The sequence below is a fragment of the Cajanus cajan genome, chromosome 3 (genome assembly GCF_000230855.2).
Source record: "Cajanus cajan strain Asha chromosome 3, NIPB_CcT2T_4, whole genome shotgun sequence".
Taxonomy (NCBI): domain Eukaryota; kingdom Viridiplantae; phylum Streptophyta; class Magnoliopsida; order Fabales; family Fabaceae; genus Cajanus; species Cajanus cajan.
In genome coordinates this window covers 23,786,889-23,808,891 of record NC_138519.1, presented here as the reverse complement: position 1 = coordinate 23,808,891, position 22,003 = coordinate 23,786,889, and the positions used below count along the sequence as shown (strand labels likewise).

The window sequence follows — 22,003 nt, the reverse complement described above, 5'->3', positions numbered from 1 at the left end:
TTTTCCAAAACAAAATAACTATAATGAAATCCTAAACTAAGCCTAGTTATGCCCCGATGTCACATATCCTATCAGAGCATGCCCAACTAAAGCTAAGCCTCATCATCAACATCTTCATGTTCATGATCACCTACAACATAATTTAAACACATACAAAGAACAACAAGGGAGTGAGAAACATCTTACTCGATTTCAGGTGTATAAATAACAGTTAGGCAACACACACAAATCATAACAAACACAGTCGTAGCTACACATTAATCAGGTGCAAATTCAAATTATACATACAATATAGTAACACATGCATAGTCATTCATCATACAATGATGTCATGGACTTGACTCATAAATGCATGCATGTGGCGCCAGTCACATGTCTCAATCACATATCCCGTGGTATGTTCCCGAAGCAACATACCTGGATTAGTCTAGGAATACATGCCGGCTCAACCGGGCACTCTCAACTAGCAGGATGTACTACTAGGATCTCGTCGGGATAGTGAAGCCGCAAGATACGTCCCATGCACAACAGGCAGAACTGGGCCTTCTAAACTGCACTATCCCCTAGGACTCCTCCAAGATGTTTCACACTTGGAGGGCCTTCCCTAACGATGTACTCCATATCGTACCCCGTCACATAAATGCATATGATGCATGTCACACATTCTCAAACTCATGGACCCATCATTTCACTTGTCATAGTTACTCATATATCATGTCTCTTTGTCACATATCATCATATTTCATATCTCATATTTACTTTTCACATTGTCTCATCATATTGACATAATTGAAGTTAGACATGAAACACATAGAAGGGGGATTGAATATGTGTGTGTGTGTAAGAAGGAATTTTAAACCATTTTTGCAAGATTAATGTTCTTCGTCAAATGAACTTTTAGATACCAAACGATTATGTAGAATTTGATTAACACAAGGTCATTACGTCTGAAAGATTTATCATCTGCTAAAGGAAAATGTTTCATATAACAGTAATGATTAAATTTCTTGCATTTTCCTTTTCGAGGTAGTTTCATTAGAGATAAGCAGTAGATAAAGATTTTCAGTGTATTATATATATATTAAATAAAGTTTGCGTCCGCTTCTAAAAAATGATTTCACTAAGAGACTCTGGGTGGACGAAGTTTTTCACAAAGATTTTACCAGTAACGAAGATATGCTTATGAGAAATAGGAATTAGCAGTGCAAGTTATTTTGTACTAGTTCACTCAGACCGAGCTACGTCTAGTCTCCTTCAACTGAAGGGTTCCACTAAATATGCAATTAAGTACATAAGTATTATCGACCACTTTTGGGCCGTCGACTTCACTCATCAACGCTAGTATTATTTACTCAGCCTCTTCAGGCTAGCAGTGAGTATTATGGACTACCCAGGTCAGAACCACTCCTAGTCCAAGTATTATCAACCACTCTTGGCCCGCTAGCTTCACTCACCAGCGCTAGTATTCTTTAATCAGCCTTTTCAGGCTCGTAGTGAGTATTATGGACCACCCAGGTCAGAACCACTCTTGGTCCAAGTATTCTCGACCTCTCTAGGTCTTGAGAATTCTAGACCACCCAGGTCATGGCCACTCCTGGTCACGAATATTCTCAACCACTCCTGGTTGACTAGCTTCACTCACCAGCTCTAGTATTCTTAAACCACTTCTGGTTCCCCAAGAATTCTCGACCACTCCTGGCCTGCCAGCTTCATTCACTAGCGCTAGTATTTTCATATCAGCCACTTCTGGCTAGTAGTGAGTATTCTTTGACTAGCCTCTCCAAGCTTTACAAGTATTCTTTCCCTAGCCTCTTCAGGCCTTACACATGATAGATTTGTGCGCTGATGTTGAGTGTTTGGTTTACTCTCACAGAGAGGATACATATATGATTTACACTCTCTAAGGTATCACTACCATAGTCCTACAAAGATTCTGAGTGTGTGGGTGACTCTTTTACAAAGAGGATACATAAGATTACAACACTCACTAAGGTCTCCTTCCTAAGATACACTTGGAACACCTTAGACTACAGAGATGAATACAATGATACATTGTAGATTTGACTATGAAGAATCAATCTCTAGTTTCTCTATTTTTCTTTTGGGCTTGATATTGCTTTTGGTGCTTAATGCTAAAAGCCTAGGGCAATGCCTATAATCATTCTTTCATTGCTCCTTGCCCCCTTGTTTAGGTTTAAGGTTATTGTATATTTGTAGGCTCATGGAATATGCTCATTGCATATGTCCGTTGAAGCTGATATAGTTGTTCATGACCAGTTTGATCCTTCATTTAATGCTCAAGATCTTTTATTAAATGTTGCTTCCAATCTTTAGACATTGCGTGTATTCTTCACTGTCTTGTTGGCAGCAATGTTTGAATTTATCTAAGACCTAGGAATTGTTTGTCTTTTTCTAGTCATGCAGTAATATAGTCGTTGTCCTTATCTGGAAAAGTAACGCACTTTTTCTTACACATGCATGCTTTCTATTTTGACTCGTTTCTCTTCTCCTTCTTTCTTTCCTTTAACGTTGAGAGGTTTTTGTATGATTGTGGATGATGTTTGAGTTTTCCTCTGAGATCTGATCCTATTTTTCATGATATTTTTCGTTTGTGTCCGATCATTTCATGTGCTTCTCAAGTTTTGGATCTTCGTCTGAGTTTCTCTTATTAGATTAGTCAATGTGTAATTTAGAACTTTGAGCTTCGTCTGAGTATTGATGCATTGACTTCTCCTTTAGTCTAGTAAACTCTATAAATAGACTTTATTTCCGTCTGAGTTCTTTCTTGGTCTGTGTTGTTTTTCTTGTCATGAAGTCGACTTTTCTTATTTGTCTTTACCATCTTTCACCTAGTATATTACGTTCTCGATTGTGCATAGTATACCTTCGTCTGCTATTAATTATCGTTTGGTGCATGTTCATCCCTTTCGTTCTGTGATCTTGTCATTATTATTTTTGAATGATTTTGGCTACATAAATTTGTTCGTTGTTTGAATTTGGATGTGTCTGCTGATGAGGAAGTCATTTGTTGATGCAGATAGGAGATTTCTTCAGGGCTATGTTGATCTTCTCATTTAATGCATTTACTTATATACGTGAGATTTCTCTAAACAACTTGTTTTCCTTTTGATGTCTGACTTTAATCATGACTTGGGCATCCTTGTACTTTGTGCATTAGTGTGACTGCATAGTGTTGTCTTTCTCTGAAGAGTAAGTGTCCTTCTTCTGACATACACAGTTTTGATTTGTGGATTTGCGCTTGCCAATTCTTTCATCTTTCTCTTTTTTTTTTTTGGACTTGATGTCCTCGTGTGTTCCTTTGGTATTTGAGGACGATGTTTGTTATGAGCTTTAGACGTGCTTCACTATTCTCCGACTTCGTCTAGATACTTAGATCTTTGTTTGAGAGGTAGACTCTGGACTTCGTCTTGGTCAAGTGTGAGAATGGACGATTATGATTTTGTTTAGAATACTTCTTCGTCTTTTGTTACTTGTTCTCCTTGCACCTTAGTTGACCTACGTCTTTATCTGTTATTTGTCATGCTTTATCTGATGATTTCCTAGGCTTTAATCATGTACATTGGCTTGGTCTTGTATGATATTTGGTTCAGCCCAATCCCTGTTCTCATATTTGTCTGAAACACTAATACACACGTTAGTAATAACAACATGCATTATATTTGTCTTCATTCAAAACCTTAGTGAGGCTTACAAATTTCTTCGTCTGAGTTAACAATAATCTCCACAAAGCACTCTAATTCATACCAAAACTTATTTATTTTCGAAATTAAACACATAATTATACTAAGCATCACACAAGAAACGCAACAAAAAACTCAGAAGGTAAAACAGAAAACATTAGAAATTTATCTTTTTCTCATAGGGTTCCCACAGGAACCCACAAAGCACTCTAATTCATATCAAAACTTATCTAATTTTGAAATCAAACACATATTTACACTCAACATCACACAAGGAACGCAACAAAACATTCAGAAAGCAAAACAGAAAATTTTCATAAAGTGTATGTTCCTATAAGGCAAGGGCTTGGGGGTCAATCCTATGACCCAACAATTATTCCCACACCCCCGAGTGAGGTTTCTCACTCCCCACTTACCTGGATAAGCAAAAGATGAAGCTAGTGCAGAATTTGGTTGATCTCCTTCTCTTAATTCTCCTTAGTCTTCAGAGAGCGTGTCAAGGAGCAGTGCCTAAGTATGCTATTTATAAACGTCAAAAGTGGCCAGAACGGCCCATTTTGGATCCAGAACGGCCTGTTCTAGATTCATTCGTCATGTGTTAAATTCACATCTAGAATGGCCCATTCTTAAACCAGAACGACCCGTTCTAGAATTGAGTTTTAACTCGTAACAGCCATGTTTGAAACGACCCGTTCCCAAAGTGGAACAGCCTATTCTGGGTTTGAATTTTACTCATAAAAAGTTGTGTTGGAATGGCCTGTTCCAATCTAGGATTTATAGGCCTTTTTAGTAGCTTGGAACGACTCGTTCCAGTTTGGGAACGGTCCGTTCTAGGCTACTAAATCACCCTTATTAAGCCTTCTAATGTCATATCATGTTGTTTTCCCAGGCTTTGGGAGATCCTTTCTTTGATAATAGAAGTTCATTTTTTTGTTTGTATGCCCCAGACAAAATTAGGTGTCTACAATATTTATACAAAATATCAAAATAATTTCTAAAATGCCTTAATATAATTTATGACAATTGGGGTGCTATAAAAGTTACATCGGTATTATTATAAACCCTTGTCTTTTAAAATATTATTTTTATAAATTAAATTTTAATATTTTAAATAAATTATTAATTAACAATATATTTATTCATCTTAAATCTAATATATAAAATTCAAAAAATGTATTTATTCTTGTTTTATTTTCTAATTATCAACCATTAATAAAATACTAATTTAAAAATTTTATCTAATTATATCATAATATTTTCATATCAAATTTAAAACCAAATATTACTATGTTATGTTTTATCATCATTAATTTATAAAAATAAAAAAATTTAAATGACAATTTTTAATAATATTTATTTTTTACCAAATATTCTTTATCACTTAGAGCATAAAAAAATTTGCCTTGCATCCCGCCAAGGTTATCTATAGAAAATCTGTAGATAACGTTATATACGAAAGTTTATCTGTAGATAACGTTATCTATGAAAATTTTTCCGTCGATAACTCATGAAAGTTGTTATCTACGGAAAGTTTATCTGTAGATAACGTTATCTACGGAAAGTTTTTCATAAATAACCCATGAAAGTTGTTATCTACGAATTTTATCCGTATATAACGTTATCTACAGATAGTTTTCAATAGATAACCCATGAAAGTTGTTATCCACGGAGTTTATCCGTAGGTAACTAAATATTATCTACAGAAAAAATTTCATAGGTAATATTCTGTAGATAACTAAAAATTATCTACAGAAAAATTTTCGTAGGTAATATTCCGTAGATAACTAGACATTATCTACATAAAAAATTCCATAGGTAATATTCTGTAGATAACAAAATTATCTACAGAAAAAATTCCATAGGTAATATTCCATAGATAATAACAGTTTTTCTTGTAGTGGTAGATCTATCTAAGGTAGAAGTTGTGCTTAGTAGGAGATACCAAAGTCAATTAGTGAGGTTAGGAGTTTCCTTGGGTGAGCTTATTATTATAGGAGATTTATTGAGAAAAATTTCTAAGATAATATTACGTTTCACTGGATTGACTAGGAAGAGAGTTCCCTTTATGTGGGCTAGTAAGTGTGAGAGTAGTTTCCAAACTCTTAAGGAAAGATTGACTAGTGTACCAATGTTAATATTATCAAATTTTAGTAAGTATTTTGTGGTATCTTGTGATGTTTCTAAGTTGGATTTGAGAGGAATTACCCTACCCATGATCTTGAGTTAGCGATTGTGGTATTCACATTTTAATTTTGGAGACATTACTGGTATAGTTCCAAATTTGAGGTGTTTAATGATCATAAGAGTCTTAAATATCTTTTGACCAAAAGGAGTTGAATATGAGACAAATGAGATAATTGGAATTTCATAAGGACTATGATTTTGATCTTAGTTGTCATCTAGGCAAAGCCAATGTGGTGGTCGATGCTTTGAGTAGGAAACCTCTACATTTAACTTCCCTTATGATTATAGAGATGGATCTTTTGGCTCAGTCTATGGATTTCAGTTTGGCTTATGACGTTACCCCTAGTAGTGCAAGACTAGACATGAGTCGGGTAACTTGTGAATTATTGAAGGAAATTGGAGAAACATAATTAGATAATTCATTTTGATGGCAAGACATGAGGCTATAGGAAAAGATAGTGGAAGGAAATTTATTTTGGGTGTAGATGGAGTGGTGAAATTTAAAGATCGGGTATGTGTACCTAGTGAACCTACACTTAGGTGCTTGGTCTCTAGACAGAGTTATAGAAGTAAAACTAATATTGTAGTAGATGCCTTGAGTAGGATGATCATTCACCTATCGTCTTCGATGATTTAAGGGTTGGATTTTATTGAGGAGTTTAGAAACTTAGGCTTGGTGTGTGAGCTTACCCTTAGGAGCATTGGATTGAGTATGTTGAAAGTGAATAATAAATTAATAGATAAGATTAGCCCAGGAGTTAGATCCTTTGTGACACCCTCTACCCCAACATACATATACAGTAATTATCTTAAAAAAAATGCTTTAATTAAAATCTTTCATAAATAAAACCAAATTCTCAAATATCTTACGTAGAGGATTCACATTCATAAACTCATAAACAATATTCTCAACAAAAAAATTACAAAGAAATAAAACTGAGTTTTCAAATAGTTTAATGGAAATAGCATCCTAAACTAAGCCTAACTATGCCCCGATGTCACGTATCCTATCAGAGCATGCCCAACTGAAGCCTAAGCTTTGCTACCAACATCCTTATGCTGATGATCACCTGCAACACGATTTAAACACAGACAAAAAAAAATAAGGGAGTGAGAAACATCTCACTCGGTTCTAGATGTAGAAATAACAGTTAGGTAACACACACAAATCATACAATCATGGTCATAACTACTCATTAATCATATGCAAATTCAATTTTTATATATAATACCTACACAATCATTCATCATGCAAAGATGTCATGGACTCGACTCATAGATGCATGCATGTGGCGCCAGTCACGTATCTCATGATCACACTTCTCATATCATCTCATCATATCATTATGTTACATCGTGGGTGACACTAAGGTACACCTTGTTAGCATGTTACATCACTAGTGACCCTAAAGTACACCTTGTTAGCTTGTACATCACCAGTGACCCTAAGGTACACCTTGTTAGCATGTTGTGTCGTGGGTGACCCTAAGGTACACCTTGTTAGCATGTTACATCACTAGTGACCCTAAGGTACACCTTGTTAGCTTGTACATCACCAGTGACCCTAAGGTACACCTTGTTAGCATGTTACGTCGTGGGTGACACTAAGGTACACCTTGTTAGCATGTCACGTCGTGGGTGACCCTAAGGTACACCTTGTTAGCATGTTACGTCATGGGTGACCCTAAGGTACACCTTGTTAGCTCATATATGCACATCATGCATGTCACACGTTCACAAACTCATGGACTCATCACTTCACTTGTCATGGAATTTCATGTTTTATCACATTTCACATCCCCATAGGCATAATGTTTACATTAGCACATTCTCATTCACATCATGTCTCATGTCATTTGTTCATATTTCACACAATCTTATTCATAATTGTTCCTTATAGGGTTTCACACAGGAACCCACAGAGCACTCTAATTTATATCAAAACATATCAAAATTTGAAATTAAATACATATTTACACTCTACATCACACAAGGAATGCAACAAAGCATTCAAAAAGCAAAACAGAAAACATTCATATTTTGCCTATTTCTCATAGGGTTCTCTCAAGAACCCACAGAGCACTATAATTCATATCAAAACATATTCATTTTCAAAATCAATCACATATTCATACATCACATCCAATAAGGAACACAACGAAAGAATCAGAAAGAAAAATAGAAAATATTCCTATTTTGCCTGTTTCTCATAGGGTTTCCCGTAGGAACCCATAGAGCACTCTAATACATATCAAAACATGATCATTCTCAAAATCAATCACATATATACACATCCCATCTAACAAAAAGCCCAACAGAACAATCAGGAGGTAAAACAGAAAATGTTCATACGTTGTCTATTCCTAGAAGCATGCATCAGGCAAGGGATTGGGGGCTAATCCTACAACCCAACATTTATTCCCACATCCCCGAGCGAGGTTTCTCACTCCCCCCTTACCTAGATAAGCAGAAGACAAAGCTAGAGCGAAATCTGGTCGATCTCCTTCTCTTGGTTCTCCTTGGTCTCCATAGAGTGTGTCCCGAAACACTGCCAAAGTACTCTATTTATAGATTTCAGGAGTCACCAGAGTCGTAACCAGGATCATGACGGGATGAAGCAGACATTTTTTTTCAATTGAGCCGCCACCAATATTTTAATTTAAGGGAAAAACATTGGAAAACTCTTTAAAAGATAATCCTTTAAAATTGAAATTGGGTTCGGGAGTCAATTACATGTAGGGAAGGTATTAGCTCCCTACGACGCTTGTACAAACAGTACCTTTAATTAATTGCGCAAAATTATATAAATTTATAAATATTTAATTTACTCCTAGAAATGTATATATGTATATATTTTTTTTTAAAAATGTGAGAAATGTTTCTTTTTTATTTCTATTAGAAAATCATAAGGATTTGGGTTACCAAATGACTAATCAATAAACCCTAACAATAACATTAAAGATAGAATTGTTATTCAATTAATGTTATTGATAATTGTTTTTATTTTCATGAAATGATAATTTTTAATTTATCTTGTGCATAAAAGCTTAGGATAGCAAATGATTATTCTATATGCTTTTACGATTTACATGATATTAAAGGTAGAAACGCTAGTCAATTAACATCATAAATCGTTGCACACAAGAAGATAATTTATATGTGAAATAAACCTCTTTTATTTATTTCCTATTTTTTTTAAACAAAAGAGAAACTTGTATAAGAATTTAAGTTAGCAAATGGTAATCATTAAACCCTTAAAATCAAGTAACGTCGAAGATAAAAATGTTATTCAATCAATGTTGTTATTTATTATATATATATTAAATTTTTTTTAAACAATTATTTAAATAAATAAATAAATAAAGAAAAGAAATGATACCAAATGAGAGGCTTGAACTTGTTGAATCTTCAAATATGACGATTTATTAGGAGCTTTTTGGCGACCTAACACACTACAATGTTACTCACAAAATCTTAAGAAATACAGATGAGAGAGAAAGAGAAATTTCGAGCTCTAAGGAGTTTTGGACAAAATTTTTTGGCCCCGAAAACTGTGCCCGAGTCGTCTATTTATAGACGTCAGAAGTTGCCAAAATGGCCTATTCCAAAATAGGAACGGCCCGTTCTGTATCTTGTCGTTTTGTGTTAATTTAGTACCTGGAACGACCCGTTCTAAATTCAGAATGACCCATTCTAAAATTTAAACTGCCCGTTCTAAATTTGGCACGACCTGTTCCAGATTAGGATTTTGGGTCTTTTCATTGATTTGGAAAGGCCCGTTCCCATTTTGGAACTGGCCTTCTCAATTAGGGTTGTTGTTCTTTTTTGTAACTTGGAACAGTCTGTTCTGAATTTGGAACGGTCGTTCTAGGCTACTTAAAAAAAAATTGCTTCAAACTTTCTTGTTGTCATATGGTATTGCCTCCATACTTTGGGAGCTCCTCCTCTTCATAGTAGATATCCATTTCATTATTTTTGTGAGTCAGGATAAAATTTATTATTCACAGTTGCCCCTGTTTATTTATTTCTTATTAAATAATCTAAATAAGGTAATTTAGATCATTTGTGATAAGAAATAAATAAAGATGTGAATTAATTTTATCCAACTACCCGAGAGATAGCTCCTATTGTTGATGGAGTAAGTTCTTGAAAGATTCAATGTTTTTTCTTGAATAGTCCAATGCTAGAATGTTGTGTTGGGATCGTCAAGTGCTAGTGCTGGATCAACCGAATGTTAATGTTGAATGCTTGTGCTTGATCAACCAAATGCCAATGCTGAAGTGGTTGAATGCTTGTGCTTGATCAACTGAATGCCAATGTTTAATGGAGTGGTCGAATGCTTGTGCTGGATCGATCGAATGCTTATGGTGAAGTGGTTGAATGCTTGTGCTTGATCAACCGAATATTTTTGCTTGATGGAGTGGTCGAATGCTTGTGCTGTATCGACCGAATGTTGGTGCCAATTCAATCAAATTCTGGTGCTAGATTGATTAAATTGATGAACTCAATGTTAATGCTGGAGTGGTTGAATGCTTGTGCTGTATTGAACGAATGCTGGTGCCAATTCAATCAAAAGCTGGTGCTGGATTGATTGATTTGATGAACTGAATGTTAATGCTGGAGTGGTCAAATGCTTGTGCCAATTCAATCAAATGCTGGTGGTAGATTGATTGAATTGATGAACTGAATGCTAATGCTGGAATGGTCGAATGCTTGTGTTGTATCGACCGAATGCTGTGCCAATTCAATCAAATACTGGTGCTGGATTTATTGAATGTTGATATACTGAATGCTAATGTTGGAGTGGTCGAATGCTTGAGTTGTATCGACCTAATGCTTATGTCAATTCAATCAAATGCTGGTGCTGGATTGATTGAATATTGATGAACTGAATGCTAATGCTGGAGTGCTCGAATGCTTGTGCTGTATCGACCGAATGCTAGTGCCAATTCAATCAAATGCTGGTGCTGGATTGATTGAATGCTGATATTGGATCGACCAAATACTTGTGCTGAATTGGTCGATGGGTCGCACCAGATAGATACTGGGCTTATACAAAAGAAATTATAACTTGCGCCAGGTAGGTACTGGACTTAAATAGAAAGTCATATGTGAAGCAAGAGCTTAGACTAAAAACTCTACATCATAACTTCAAGGAACCAAGAGATGTAAATGAAATGTGATGGAATGGTGATATGATGCAAAATGTTATGAGACACAAACTTTCAGGACTTAAACTTTTGTTTCTTTTCCTTTCCTTTTTGCTTTTGCTTTTCTTTAAGGTTATAAATTCCTTATCGTAACCCACAACCAAGGACCATGGATGAGTGAGACCTTTGAACGCTCTTTGAATTGAATGACAATTGGTTATTCCCTTGGGTTACCATTAAGTTGTAGTAAGTGCTTATGAGTTGAAACAACGTTATCCTGTTGGTTGCGCTTTGTAATATTTATCAAGAAATTATCAAGCATACAATGACTTTTAAAACTCGTAAAAATAATTTGTAGTGTCTTGAATTTTCTTTTATTGATGTAACATGCATTTCCTTTCAATATATTATAAAAATGCAAAAAGAATTGGAAATAAGGGGGTAGGATAATCTTATTCAAGAGAGTAAAATGTGTTTACAAAGGAAGTCATTGTATGACAAGAATGGCAAATATGTACAATGGTAGCAATAGGAGGTAACTGTTATGTGAGTGACACTTTCCAAATGAAAAATGCTAGTACTACACTTCAATAACCTTGATTGCTCGCCAATAAACTTGAGATGATAATTCAATGTATTATTTTCCCCAGTTTGTTTTGCTCTGCTGTGTGTGGCCCCAATTGATACCTTGAAAATTGGCATGATGCTTATCTGCTAGATTGCATTTTCAAGTTTTCAACCTAGCATGTCGCTCTGAATTTGCTTAGATCGCTCTTTCGTGTTTTCAATTTAGCGAGCCCTTTTCTTTTTTGCCTAGATTTCTCTTTCGAGTTTTCAACCTAGCAAGTCGCTCTAACTTTTGCCTAGATCGCCCTTTCAGGTTTTCAATCTAGCGAGCACTTTTTTTTGTGTCCTTATTTTTGCCTAGATTGTTCTTTCGAGTTTTCAACCTAGTGGGTCGCTCTAACTTTTGCCTAGATCTCCCTTTTCGGGTCTTCAATCTAGCGAGCGTTTTTTTTTTTGTATAATTGGCCATGACAAATTACATTCAACCTTTTCTCCTCAATGAGATTTAGTTGATCCAAATGGGTTTGGACCCATTCTGCTTCTTCTAAATTGGCTTCCGTCAATACTTGTAAAGATGGAATTTCAACCTCAATTACAAGGACTGCTTCCATTCCATAAACTAAAGAAAATGGGGTTGCCCCAGTTGAGATTCGAACTGAGGTATGATATCCATGTAAAGCAAAGGGAAACATCTCATACCAATCTTTGTATGTCACCACCATTTTCTGAATGATCTTCTTGATGTTCTTGTTTACTGCTTCAACTGCCCCATTCATCTTTGGGCGGTAAGGGGAAAAGTTATGGTGCTGAATTTTAATGTCAACACCTAACTCTGTCATCATCTTGTCAGTTATGATTCTACTTATAATTCACATTTTGAGTTACATGGGCATACGAAGTGGCTTCAACCCATTTGGTGAAATAGTCAATAACAACCAAAATGAAGCGATGTCCATTTGACGTTTTTAGCTCAATATGACTAATAACATCCATTCCCCACATTGAAAGTGGCCTAGGTGATGACAAAACATTAAGGGAAGTTGGTGGAGCATTGATATTATCAGCTTATATCTAGCATTTATAACATTTCTTCACATATTTAAAACAATTATTCTCCATTTCCTCACAAGTATGATTAACGGGAAAATCAAAATTATTTGATGCAACACTAGCGTTGTCATTTTTAAGCACATTTTTCTCAAATATGCTTTATTTAAAGTTAGGATAAGACTAATAAAGAGATTAAGGAGAAAGGAAGAGGCAAGAGATGAAGGAAGAATGAATGCATTTTATTTAATATTTAAAAGGAAATACATGAGCCCTTATTCAAAGAAATAAATCTTAAAGCCTTGGGCAGAGCAATAAGATTGGTATTACAAGAAAATTAACTTTAAATTTGAAATAAAAACCACAGGCAACTCGACAATCTCTCAATTATTAATCTTCATGTTCAGTGGACAAGCGTGAGCCAGACTAACATGTTTATCCTCACGAGGGTCTTGCTCAACAACAACTATTGAGTTTGGAAATTCAAACCCAGCACTCCAAAAGCTTTCTCGCAGATCACTAATAGGGACCCCATCTACTCTCCTCAATAGAATTAACTGTTAGCCCTCCATGACCTGGTAGAGGGTTGCTCCCAATATTAGCATTATCCTCTTTAAAGTTTAACCTCCCAGCCTTAGTCAAACTTTGTACCTTAATTTTTAGTGCTCTGCAATTTTCAAGGGAGTGACCAATAGCTACCGCATGATTATCACATTTGGCATTAACATCATATCCCCTAGGATATGGTGGTTCTATGGGCTTCATCAGGCAAGGTACTACTAGTGAATTTTGTAGTAGGAGAGGGAACAACTCAGTATAGGACATAGGGATAGGTTCAAACTTAATTGGTTTTCGATCTTGGGTATTTTGTGACCTCATATAGCTAGAATTTTGGTTCCATGGCTGGGTAGATTGAGGTGGTCATGCAGTAGGTGTTGCGGGTGAAGCTTGTAGAGCTTGATGAATAGGTTGGTGAGGATATGGTGAGATGGCAATGATATTTGGATAGGCCATGTGAGGAGTATAGAAATAAGGAGGTTGGTTGTTAGGTAACCTAGGGGAGTTGAATGTCACTACATTTGTATCTCCTTCCTTTTTCTTTCCTGCACCATTTGAAAATTTTCTTGAACCAGCTATTTCAAGAGAGTCAACTGCAATCTTCCCACTGCTCATACCACTCTCAATCCTTTCCTCAATGATGACTATATCAGAGAAATTTGATGAAATATTCCCAATCATTTTATCATAGAACGGTGCTCGTAAAGTATCAATGAACAGGGCTACCGCTTCTCTATCAAACAAAGGAGGTTCCACTTACGCTGCCACTTCTCTCCACCTCTGAGCATATTCCTTAAACATTTCACCATCCTTTTTAGACATGTTGTGTAGTTCAAATCTATCTGGAACCATGTCAATATTATATTTATATTGTTTAAGGAAAGCATCAGCTAAATCCTTCCAGGAGCGGATATAAGCCCATTCAAGATGCATATACCAACTCAAAGTTGCCCCAGTTAAGGAATCCTGAAAACAATGAATAAGAAACTTATCATTGCGAGCATACGATGCCATCCTTCTGCAGTACATGGTCATGTGATTCTTTGGACAACTTGTTCCTTTATATTTATCAAATTCAGGCACTTTGAACTTTGGGGGAACTTTATATCTGGAACCAAACAAAGATCGACAGCTTCACCGATATCATAACTACCTCCTTCCATAACCTTTAGCCTCTCTTTTATCATTTGCAACTTCTCACTAGACTGAACATGCTCAATTTCAGAGGTTGGTTGATATCCCCCAGAAGTTTGGTGAAGATTCCCTTGGTTGATAAAATTAGAATTTTAGGGTTGGTAGGGAACTTGATGTTTATAAGAGGTGACATTCATGGATGAAACCTCAGGTTGGGTAGGTTGCATTTGTGTAGGCGGCTGATTCACCAATGGTTAGTGCTTATCCGGAGGATCCATGATTATTGGAGGTGTGTAGTTGGGCGGAAGGCCATATGGTGGCCATTGGACCTCTGGAGGATCAACTTGTTGACCGGGTTTGTTAAGATATGGTTGTGCTGGGATTGAGGTAAAACCAGGTGGATACGCAGGAGAAGTTGACAATTCTCCTCTAATTAATTGGGGGGTCCCTTCTAGATTTTTCACTTGTATAGACTGCAACATCTCTAGAATTTGGGTCATTTATTCCTTCAATTGATTGATATCATTCCTTAATTCTTCATTGTGTTCCTCCATCTCATCCATGATCTTAGCCTGAGAGCATGTCCTATAAGGATGCCGAGGAGACACTTTGTTGTTTTTTGCTTTATCACTTTCTGAATGCAAAATGAATTTATGAGTAGAAAAGGAAGAAGAAATAAATTTTGGAAAAGATTGACTTTGTATCCAAATTGAAGAGCGACTCCCCACGTTTTAACGCTAAAGGAAACACCCCTTAGGTTATACAACGATTGACACTTATTTCAAGGGAGCATTCACTCCTCAATGAGTAAGGTCATCTTACTAGAAATGCAACGACACGAACCACATTTTCAAAAGGATCAAACATCTCAAGATCAAAATGTGATTAACAATCATTCAAGGGAGAATTCTCTCTTCAATAAATGATGTCTAAAACAAGTAATATATCAAGTCAAATGTGTTATTATTTTGACAGATCTTACCTACCCTGTGGAGATTATTTTTTTTAGCACATTTATCCTTATACTCTTGCTTAACCCTGATGCATTGCTAGCATGATTTTGAATCTCCTCCATATTGAATACTATCAATTGTTTTAAGGTTTTAAAAGAAAAAAATGAGACAAAGACTTAATTAAAATGTGACTTACTATGCCCCTAATATGCATTTATGATTGACTTTTTATCATTTATCCTTCATTTATTTATTTATAAATTTTATTTTCGGCAAGAAAAGCAACCTAATTACAAAAATGATATTGGATATAAATGTATGATGCATGGATGTATATGTTTTTTTTTTGTTAGTATTAACATATATGAAAAGAGGGATAGAGAGTAGTACAATGTGACCTATTACGGTAAACTTAGGGTAGGAAATTTCTAAGGTTAACACCGTACTTTGGAAGGACATTAAGTCCACCAATTAGTGCATGGTTTTGTGGGTGGATCTAAAAACTTCTAAATATTTATTGGTCCCCAGGTTTCCCTTATCATATAAATAAGGACCTAGCGCATGAATCAATCATAAGTAGGGAACATACCCTCTCAATATGATTAACCCATGCTACTACTAGTAACAACCTGAGCAGTAACTCAACAACGGCCAAGTGAGCATCAAGCCCCTCAATAACAGTCATCAAGCCACCTTCTTTTCTTAGGCTCGCACAGGCTCGGGTATAGAGCCCAAAGTGTGTGAGGTACAAGTGTTAGTAGGTGTGTGGGGTACACATAGACATGCAAATAAAATAAAACTCTAATTTAAGCTTAAATCCAAACAAAACATGCATAGCAAAAAAGAAACAACAAAACAAATAAAATAAAAAGGAAAATTTAATATTTATAAAGTCATAATTTTGCGCAATTAATTAAATAAGGGCTAACTCTCAAAAGTCCCTAGTGGAGTCGCCATCTGTCGTAACAAGGATCACGACGGGATGACGCAGACATTTTTTTTCAATGGAGCCACCACCAATATTTTAATTTAAGGGAAAAACATTGGAAAACCCTTTAAAAGATAATCCTTTAAAATTGAAATTGAGTTCGGGAGTCAATTACGTGTAGGAAAGGTATTAGCACCCTACGATGCCTGTAAAAACAGTACCTTTAATTAATTGCGCAAAATTATATAAATTTACAAATATTTAATTTTCTCCTAGAAATGTATATATGTATATTTTTTTTTTAAATGTGAGAAACGTTTCTTTTGTATTTCTATTAGAAAATCATAGGGATTTGGGTTAGCAAATGGCTAATCAATAAACCCTAGCAATAACATTAAAGATAGAATTGTTATTCAATTAATGTTATTGATAATTGTTTTTATTTTCATGAAATGATAATTTTTAATTTATCTTGTGCATAAAAGATTAGGATAGCAAATGACTATTCTATAAGCTTTTACGATTTACATGATATTAAAGGTAAAAACGCTACTCAATTAATATCACAAATCATTGCACACAAGAAGATAATTTATATGTGAAATAAACCTCTTTTATTTATTTCCTTTAAAAAAAAAAAGAGGAACTTGTATAAGAATTTAAGTTAGCAAATGGCTAATCATTAAACCCGTAAAATCAAGTAACGTCGAAGATAAAAATGTTATTTAATTGACGTTATTATTTGTTATATATTAAATTTTTTAAACAATTATTTAAAGACAACAAATCATATTCACTAAGTACATACAATTATTAAATATATAAATAAATAAATAAAAATAAATAAAGAAAAGAAATGATACTAAATAAGAGGCTTGAACTTGTTGAATCTTTAAATATGACGATTTATTAGGCGCTTTTTGGCAACCTAACACACTACAATGTTCTTCACAAAATTTCAAGAAATACAAAGGAGAAAGAAAGAGAAATTTCAAGCTCTAAGGAGACTTGGATGAAATTTTTTGGCCCCGAAAACTGGGCCTGAGTCGTCTATTTAAAGATATCAGAAGTTGCCAAAACGGCCCATTCCAAAATCGGAATGGCCTGTTCTATATCTTGCCGTTTTGTGTTAATTTAGTACCTGGAACGGCCTGCTCTAGATTTGGAACGACCCGTTCTAAAATTGAAACTGCCCGTTCTAAATTTGGCACAACCTGTTCCAGATTAGGATTTTGGGTCTTTTCATTGACTTGGAACGGCCCATTCCCATTTTGAAGCTGCTCGTTCTCAATTAGGGTTATTATTTTTTTTTGTAACTTGGAACAGTCCATTCCAAATTTGAAACAGCCGTTTTGGGCTACTTAAAAAAAATTTGCTTCAAACTTTCTTGTTGTCATATGGTGTTGCCTCCATACTTTAAGAGCTCCCCCTCTTCATAGTAGATGTCCATTTCATTGTTTTTGTGAGTCAGGATAAAATTGATTATTCATAGCCAGAAGAACCCGTTTCGAATCCGGGACGGCCCGTTCCAGATCCTTTCATCATGTGTTAAATTCTCATTTGGAATGGCCCATTCTAAAACCAGAACGGCCCATTCTCAAATAGGATTACAAGATTTTTGCGTGGTTTGGAACGCCCCGTTCCCATCTAGAATTTGTAGGCCATTTTAGTAGTTTGGAACGGTCCGTTCTAGTTTGGGATCGACCCATTCTAGGCTACTAAATTACGCTTGTTTTAGTAGTTTGGAACGGCCTGTTCCAATTTTGGAACGGTCCGTTCTGCGCTACTACGTCACACTAAAAAATTACTAAATTACCCTTATTAAAAAGCATAAAAACTGGGGTGTTACAATTCTCTCTCTCTTTTAGAAATTTCGTCCCCGAAATTTACCAAAACCCTGAACAGATAAACTTCATCGATCTTGCTCTCTACTGCCAAATAACACTTTCATAAACATTTCTCATCACGCTTCTGCTGCGCCACTCTGATACATCTTAGTAGTTCTTAAATAGATGCTAAGAGTACTCTTATGTCCTTCCTCTAAGATCATCTTCCTAAATCCAGGATTACTAAGCGCCCAAATTTTGTTCTTGCACCTCAAAACAACGTCAATTCTTACTCAGAAAAGGTTATCTATACTCCTACCAATCTTCTCCACTTGGTTCACTAAGAAAGGATCTGACTCCTGGGCTTTTCTAATCTCATCCATTAATTCACTAGTCACTTTCAACATAATCGATTCAATGCTCCTAAGGGTAATTTCACACACCATGCTTAAGTCTCTAAACTCTTCAATCAAATCCAACCTTTAAATCATAAAAATGATAGATGAATGGTCATCCTAATCAAGACATCTACAATATTAGCTTTACTTCTATGACCCTCTCCAAAGATTAAGCACCTAAGCATAAGTTCACTGGGTACATATACTCGATCTCCAAGTCTTACCACTTCATCTATACCCAAGGCAAACTCTTATCCACCACCTTGTCTTATAGCCTCATGTCTTGTTACTAAAATGAATCAACTAATTATGCTTCTTCAATTTCCTTCAGCAATCCACTCGTTACTCGAGTCATACCTAGTCTCACACTACTAAGGGTAACTTCATAAGCCAAACTTAAATCCTTAGACCGAGCCAAAAGATCTATCTCTCTAACCATAAGGAAAGATAAATGTAGAGGTTTCCTACTTAAAACACCCACCACCACATTGGTTTTACTTAGATAACAACTAAGATCAAAATCCTAGTCCTTAAGAAATTCCAGTTATCTCTTTTTTCTCATATTCAACTCCTTTGGTCAGAAAATATTTTAGGCTCTTACGATCACTAAATACCTCAAGCTTAGAATCATATAGGTAGTGAATCTAAATCTTAGTATAAATCATAACTACTAACTCAAGGTCATGGGTAAAGTAATTCCTCTCATGAATTTTCCATTGCCTAGAAACCTAAGCTACTACTTTTCCTTCTTGCATCGACACTCCACCCAAACCCGTCTTAGAAGCATCACTATATACCATATAAGACTTACTAAAATCTGGTAATATTAACACTAGCCAATCTTTTCTTAAGAGTTTGCAAACTACTCTCACTTATTATCCTACATAAAGACAACTCTCTCTTCCTGGTCAATCTAGTCAAAGGTAATGCTATCTTAGAAATTTCCTCAATAACTTTCCTATAATAAGCTAATCTAAGAAAACTCCTAACCTGTCTAATTGACTTAGGTATCACGCACTTAAGAACAACTTCTATCTTAGATAGATCTACATTATACCTCCACTAAAATTGATGGACTCCTTCCACCAAGGGGATGATCAAACGTTCAATGGTGAAGAGGAGTTCCTTTCCAAGGCCAAGATGGTGACATTAGAGGGTGGACATTCCTTCAAGGGTGAGGCTAAGTGATGGTGGGCGTGAAAGGTGGAGTCTTGGGCGAATAGGAGAAAGGTTGGGAGGATGGTGTTTTTGGGTGTTATAGTTGGCTCTCTTCACCAAGTGGAGATGAAGGCCACTCAAGGTAACCCTAAACTCACTCTAGGGAGGAGATAGGAGAGGTAGGCCGTGTAGACCTAGTGACTAAGGAGAGGATTTGAGGCAAAATTGCTCACTCAAATTCATATATTCCAAAGTATTTACATGATGCATAGCCTAGGCTATTTATAGGAGTGAGAGGCATCTAGGGTTGCATTTGGAGAGTGCATGGACGAAATTCACAAGCCAAATACACACCAAATGAAATGCAAATGAACCCTAGATGCAACTTGGTGGCCAAGGATAATTCTGTCAATATGGCACTTGTACTGCTACAACAAGAATGCAGTGCAAAGCATCCCCTACACTAGACAACAATAGTGTATCAACATCTAAGGCCACGAAGATACCTCAATCCTTCCAAACTCACACCTCAAATTCATATTCAAGCTTCCAACTACAATCCTAAACCAAAACAACTTACATATTTAGCACAACAGACTTAGAAAATAAAACTCACATGCTACCCAAACTATAAAAGGTCAACATGTAAGCACCATCACTCAAAGAAAATACAAATATTTCACTCTCTCATCAAGAATACCAAAACTCCAATTCTCAAGATACAACCTCCCTGGATTTAATCGCTACAACTATAGGTTCCAGAAACTCTATCAACAATGAACACTCAATACATTCGACGAATCAATGTCTCACCCACATCCAAGGTTCCAATAGTTATAGTTGGTTAGCACAATATCTCGTCTACTACTATTCGCACATATGCTTGTAACACAAGCGATATCACTCATCCACCACTTCTTACGTAAGCAAGAAGTATCAAACAATTAAGCACTCATAAGAATGAAGAAGAGAAGTCATAATGATATTAGCTAACACTATCAATCATTCCTCTAATTATACTATAATCTAATAGTATAAAACTCAACCATATCACAAGGAGAACATCATCATCATCATTATCAAAGTAAAGCATCATCAAAGTACACAACAAACAAAACATTGTCAGAGTACACAACAAAATCATGATAAGTACATAACTCACAGCCGATTGGATCGACCTGCTGATACCACTAAATGTGACACCCTCTACCCCAACATACATATACAGTAATTATCTAAAAAAATGTTTTAATTAAAATCTTTCATAAATAAAACCAAATTCTCAAATATCTTACGTAGAGCATTCACATTCATAAACTCATAAACAATATTCTCAACACGGAAATTACAAAGAAATAAAACTGAGTTTTCAAATAGTTTAATGGAAATAGCATCCTAAACTAAGCCTAGCTATGCCCCGATGTCACATATCCTATTAGAGCATGCCCAACTGAAGCCTAAGCCTCACCACCAACATCCTCATGTTGATGATCACCTGCAACACAATTTAAACACAGACAAAAAACAACAAGGGAGTGAGAAACATCTCACTCAGTTCCAGATGTAGAAATACACTACAAGAAAAAGTCAAATTTCCCATAGAATATTTCCCACGGACCAAAATCCGTCGGAAATTTCCCACGGATCTAAATCCGTGGGAAATTTCTGACGGAATTTCCCACGGATTTTTACATGAAGGAATTTTAGACGGAATTTCCGACGGATTTAAATCCGTCTAAAATTTTTGACGAAGTTTCCCACAAATTAAAATCAGTCTGAAATTTCTGACGAAGTTTCCCACGGATTAAAATCCGTCTGAAATTTCTGACGGAGTTTCCCACGTCTGAAATTATTAAATAAAATTTAAGCCAATTATTTTTCAAATGAAACCAATCCTAATCGCATCAATACACACAACAATGCACTATATAATGTTTTCATTATTATATGGGTGTTTTCAAAATATAAATAAGATAAATATAAATCAAAGTGTGTGAGGTATGACTTATATTACCTATATATAATTATATGTTTAGGTTATTATAAATTATAAACTAATTAGCGTAAATGTGTTTTTTGTTACTTATCTTGAAAAATACCAACACATGACGTTCAAATTTAAGAATAACACATCTTTTCTTTAATTTTTAAAAATCACTCATCTCTTTGAAAATAACGTTATTAATTAAATAAGGGGAAAAAAGTTAAATTATGTTCTGCAAATCATATATATGTATCTATCATTTATTTCTAAATTACATCCAATACTATGTCATTTTGATGAAAACTTTCATTGATCTTCAGTTTTGAAAATAAGATTTTTTTCAATTCATTTTTAAAATTATTACTTAAATTTAATATATTTTTTTAAATCACAGTGCATGATATTTAAAATAAAT

The 22,003-nt window shown here is 35.3% G+C and overlaps 1 protein-coding gene across 1 annotated transcript; it reads right to left on the bottom strand.

Annotated features, from left to right (window-relative positions):
- Nucleotides 1-10,529: 10,529 nt before the first annotated feature.
- Nucleotides 10,530-12,444, bottom strand: LOC145956151 (uncharacterized). The gene is made up of 2 exons (XM_083071717.1): nucleotides 12,082-12,444; nucleotides 10,530-10,646 (listed from the first exon to the last, which is right to left on the bottom strand). The coding sequence occupies exons 1-2, from the start codon at nucleotides 12,442-12,444 to the stop codon at nucleotides 10,530-10,532; spliced, it is 480 nt and encodes a 159-aa protein (XP_082927843.1).
- Nucleotides 12,445-22,003: the final 9,559 nt, after the last annotated feature.

Bases quoted from the DNA above. Each gene is read 5' to 3' on its own strand.
- LOC145956151 (XM_083071717.1), bottom strand. From the start codon at position 12,444: ATGATGACAGAGTTAGGTGTTGACATTAAAATTCAGCACCATAACTTT. The intron at 10,647-12,081 runs GTAATTTGTCAT...CAATAAATCCAG, and splicing joins TTGAGGAGAAAAGGTTGAAT to CACCAGTATTTGATTGAATT.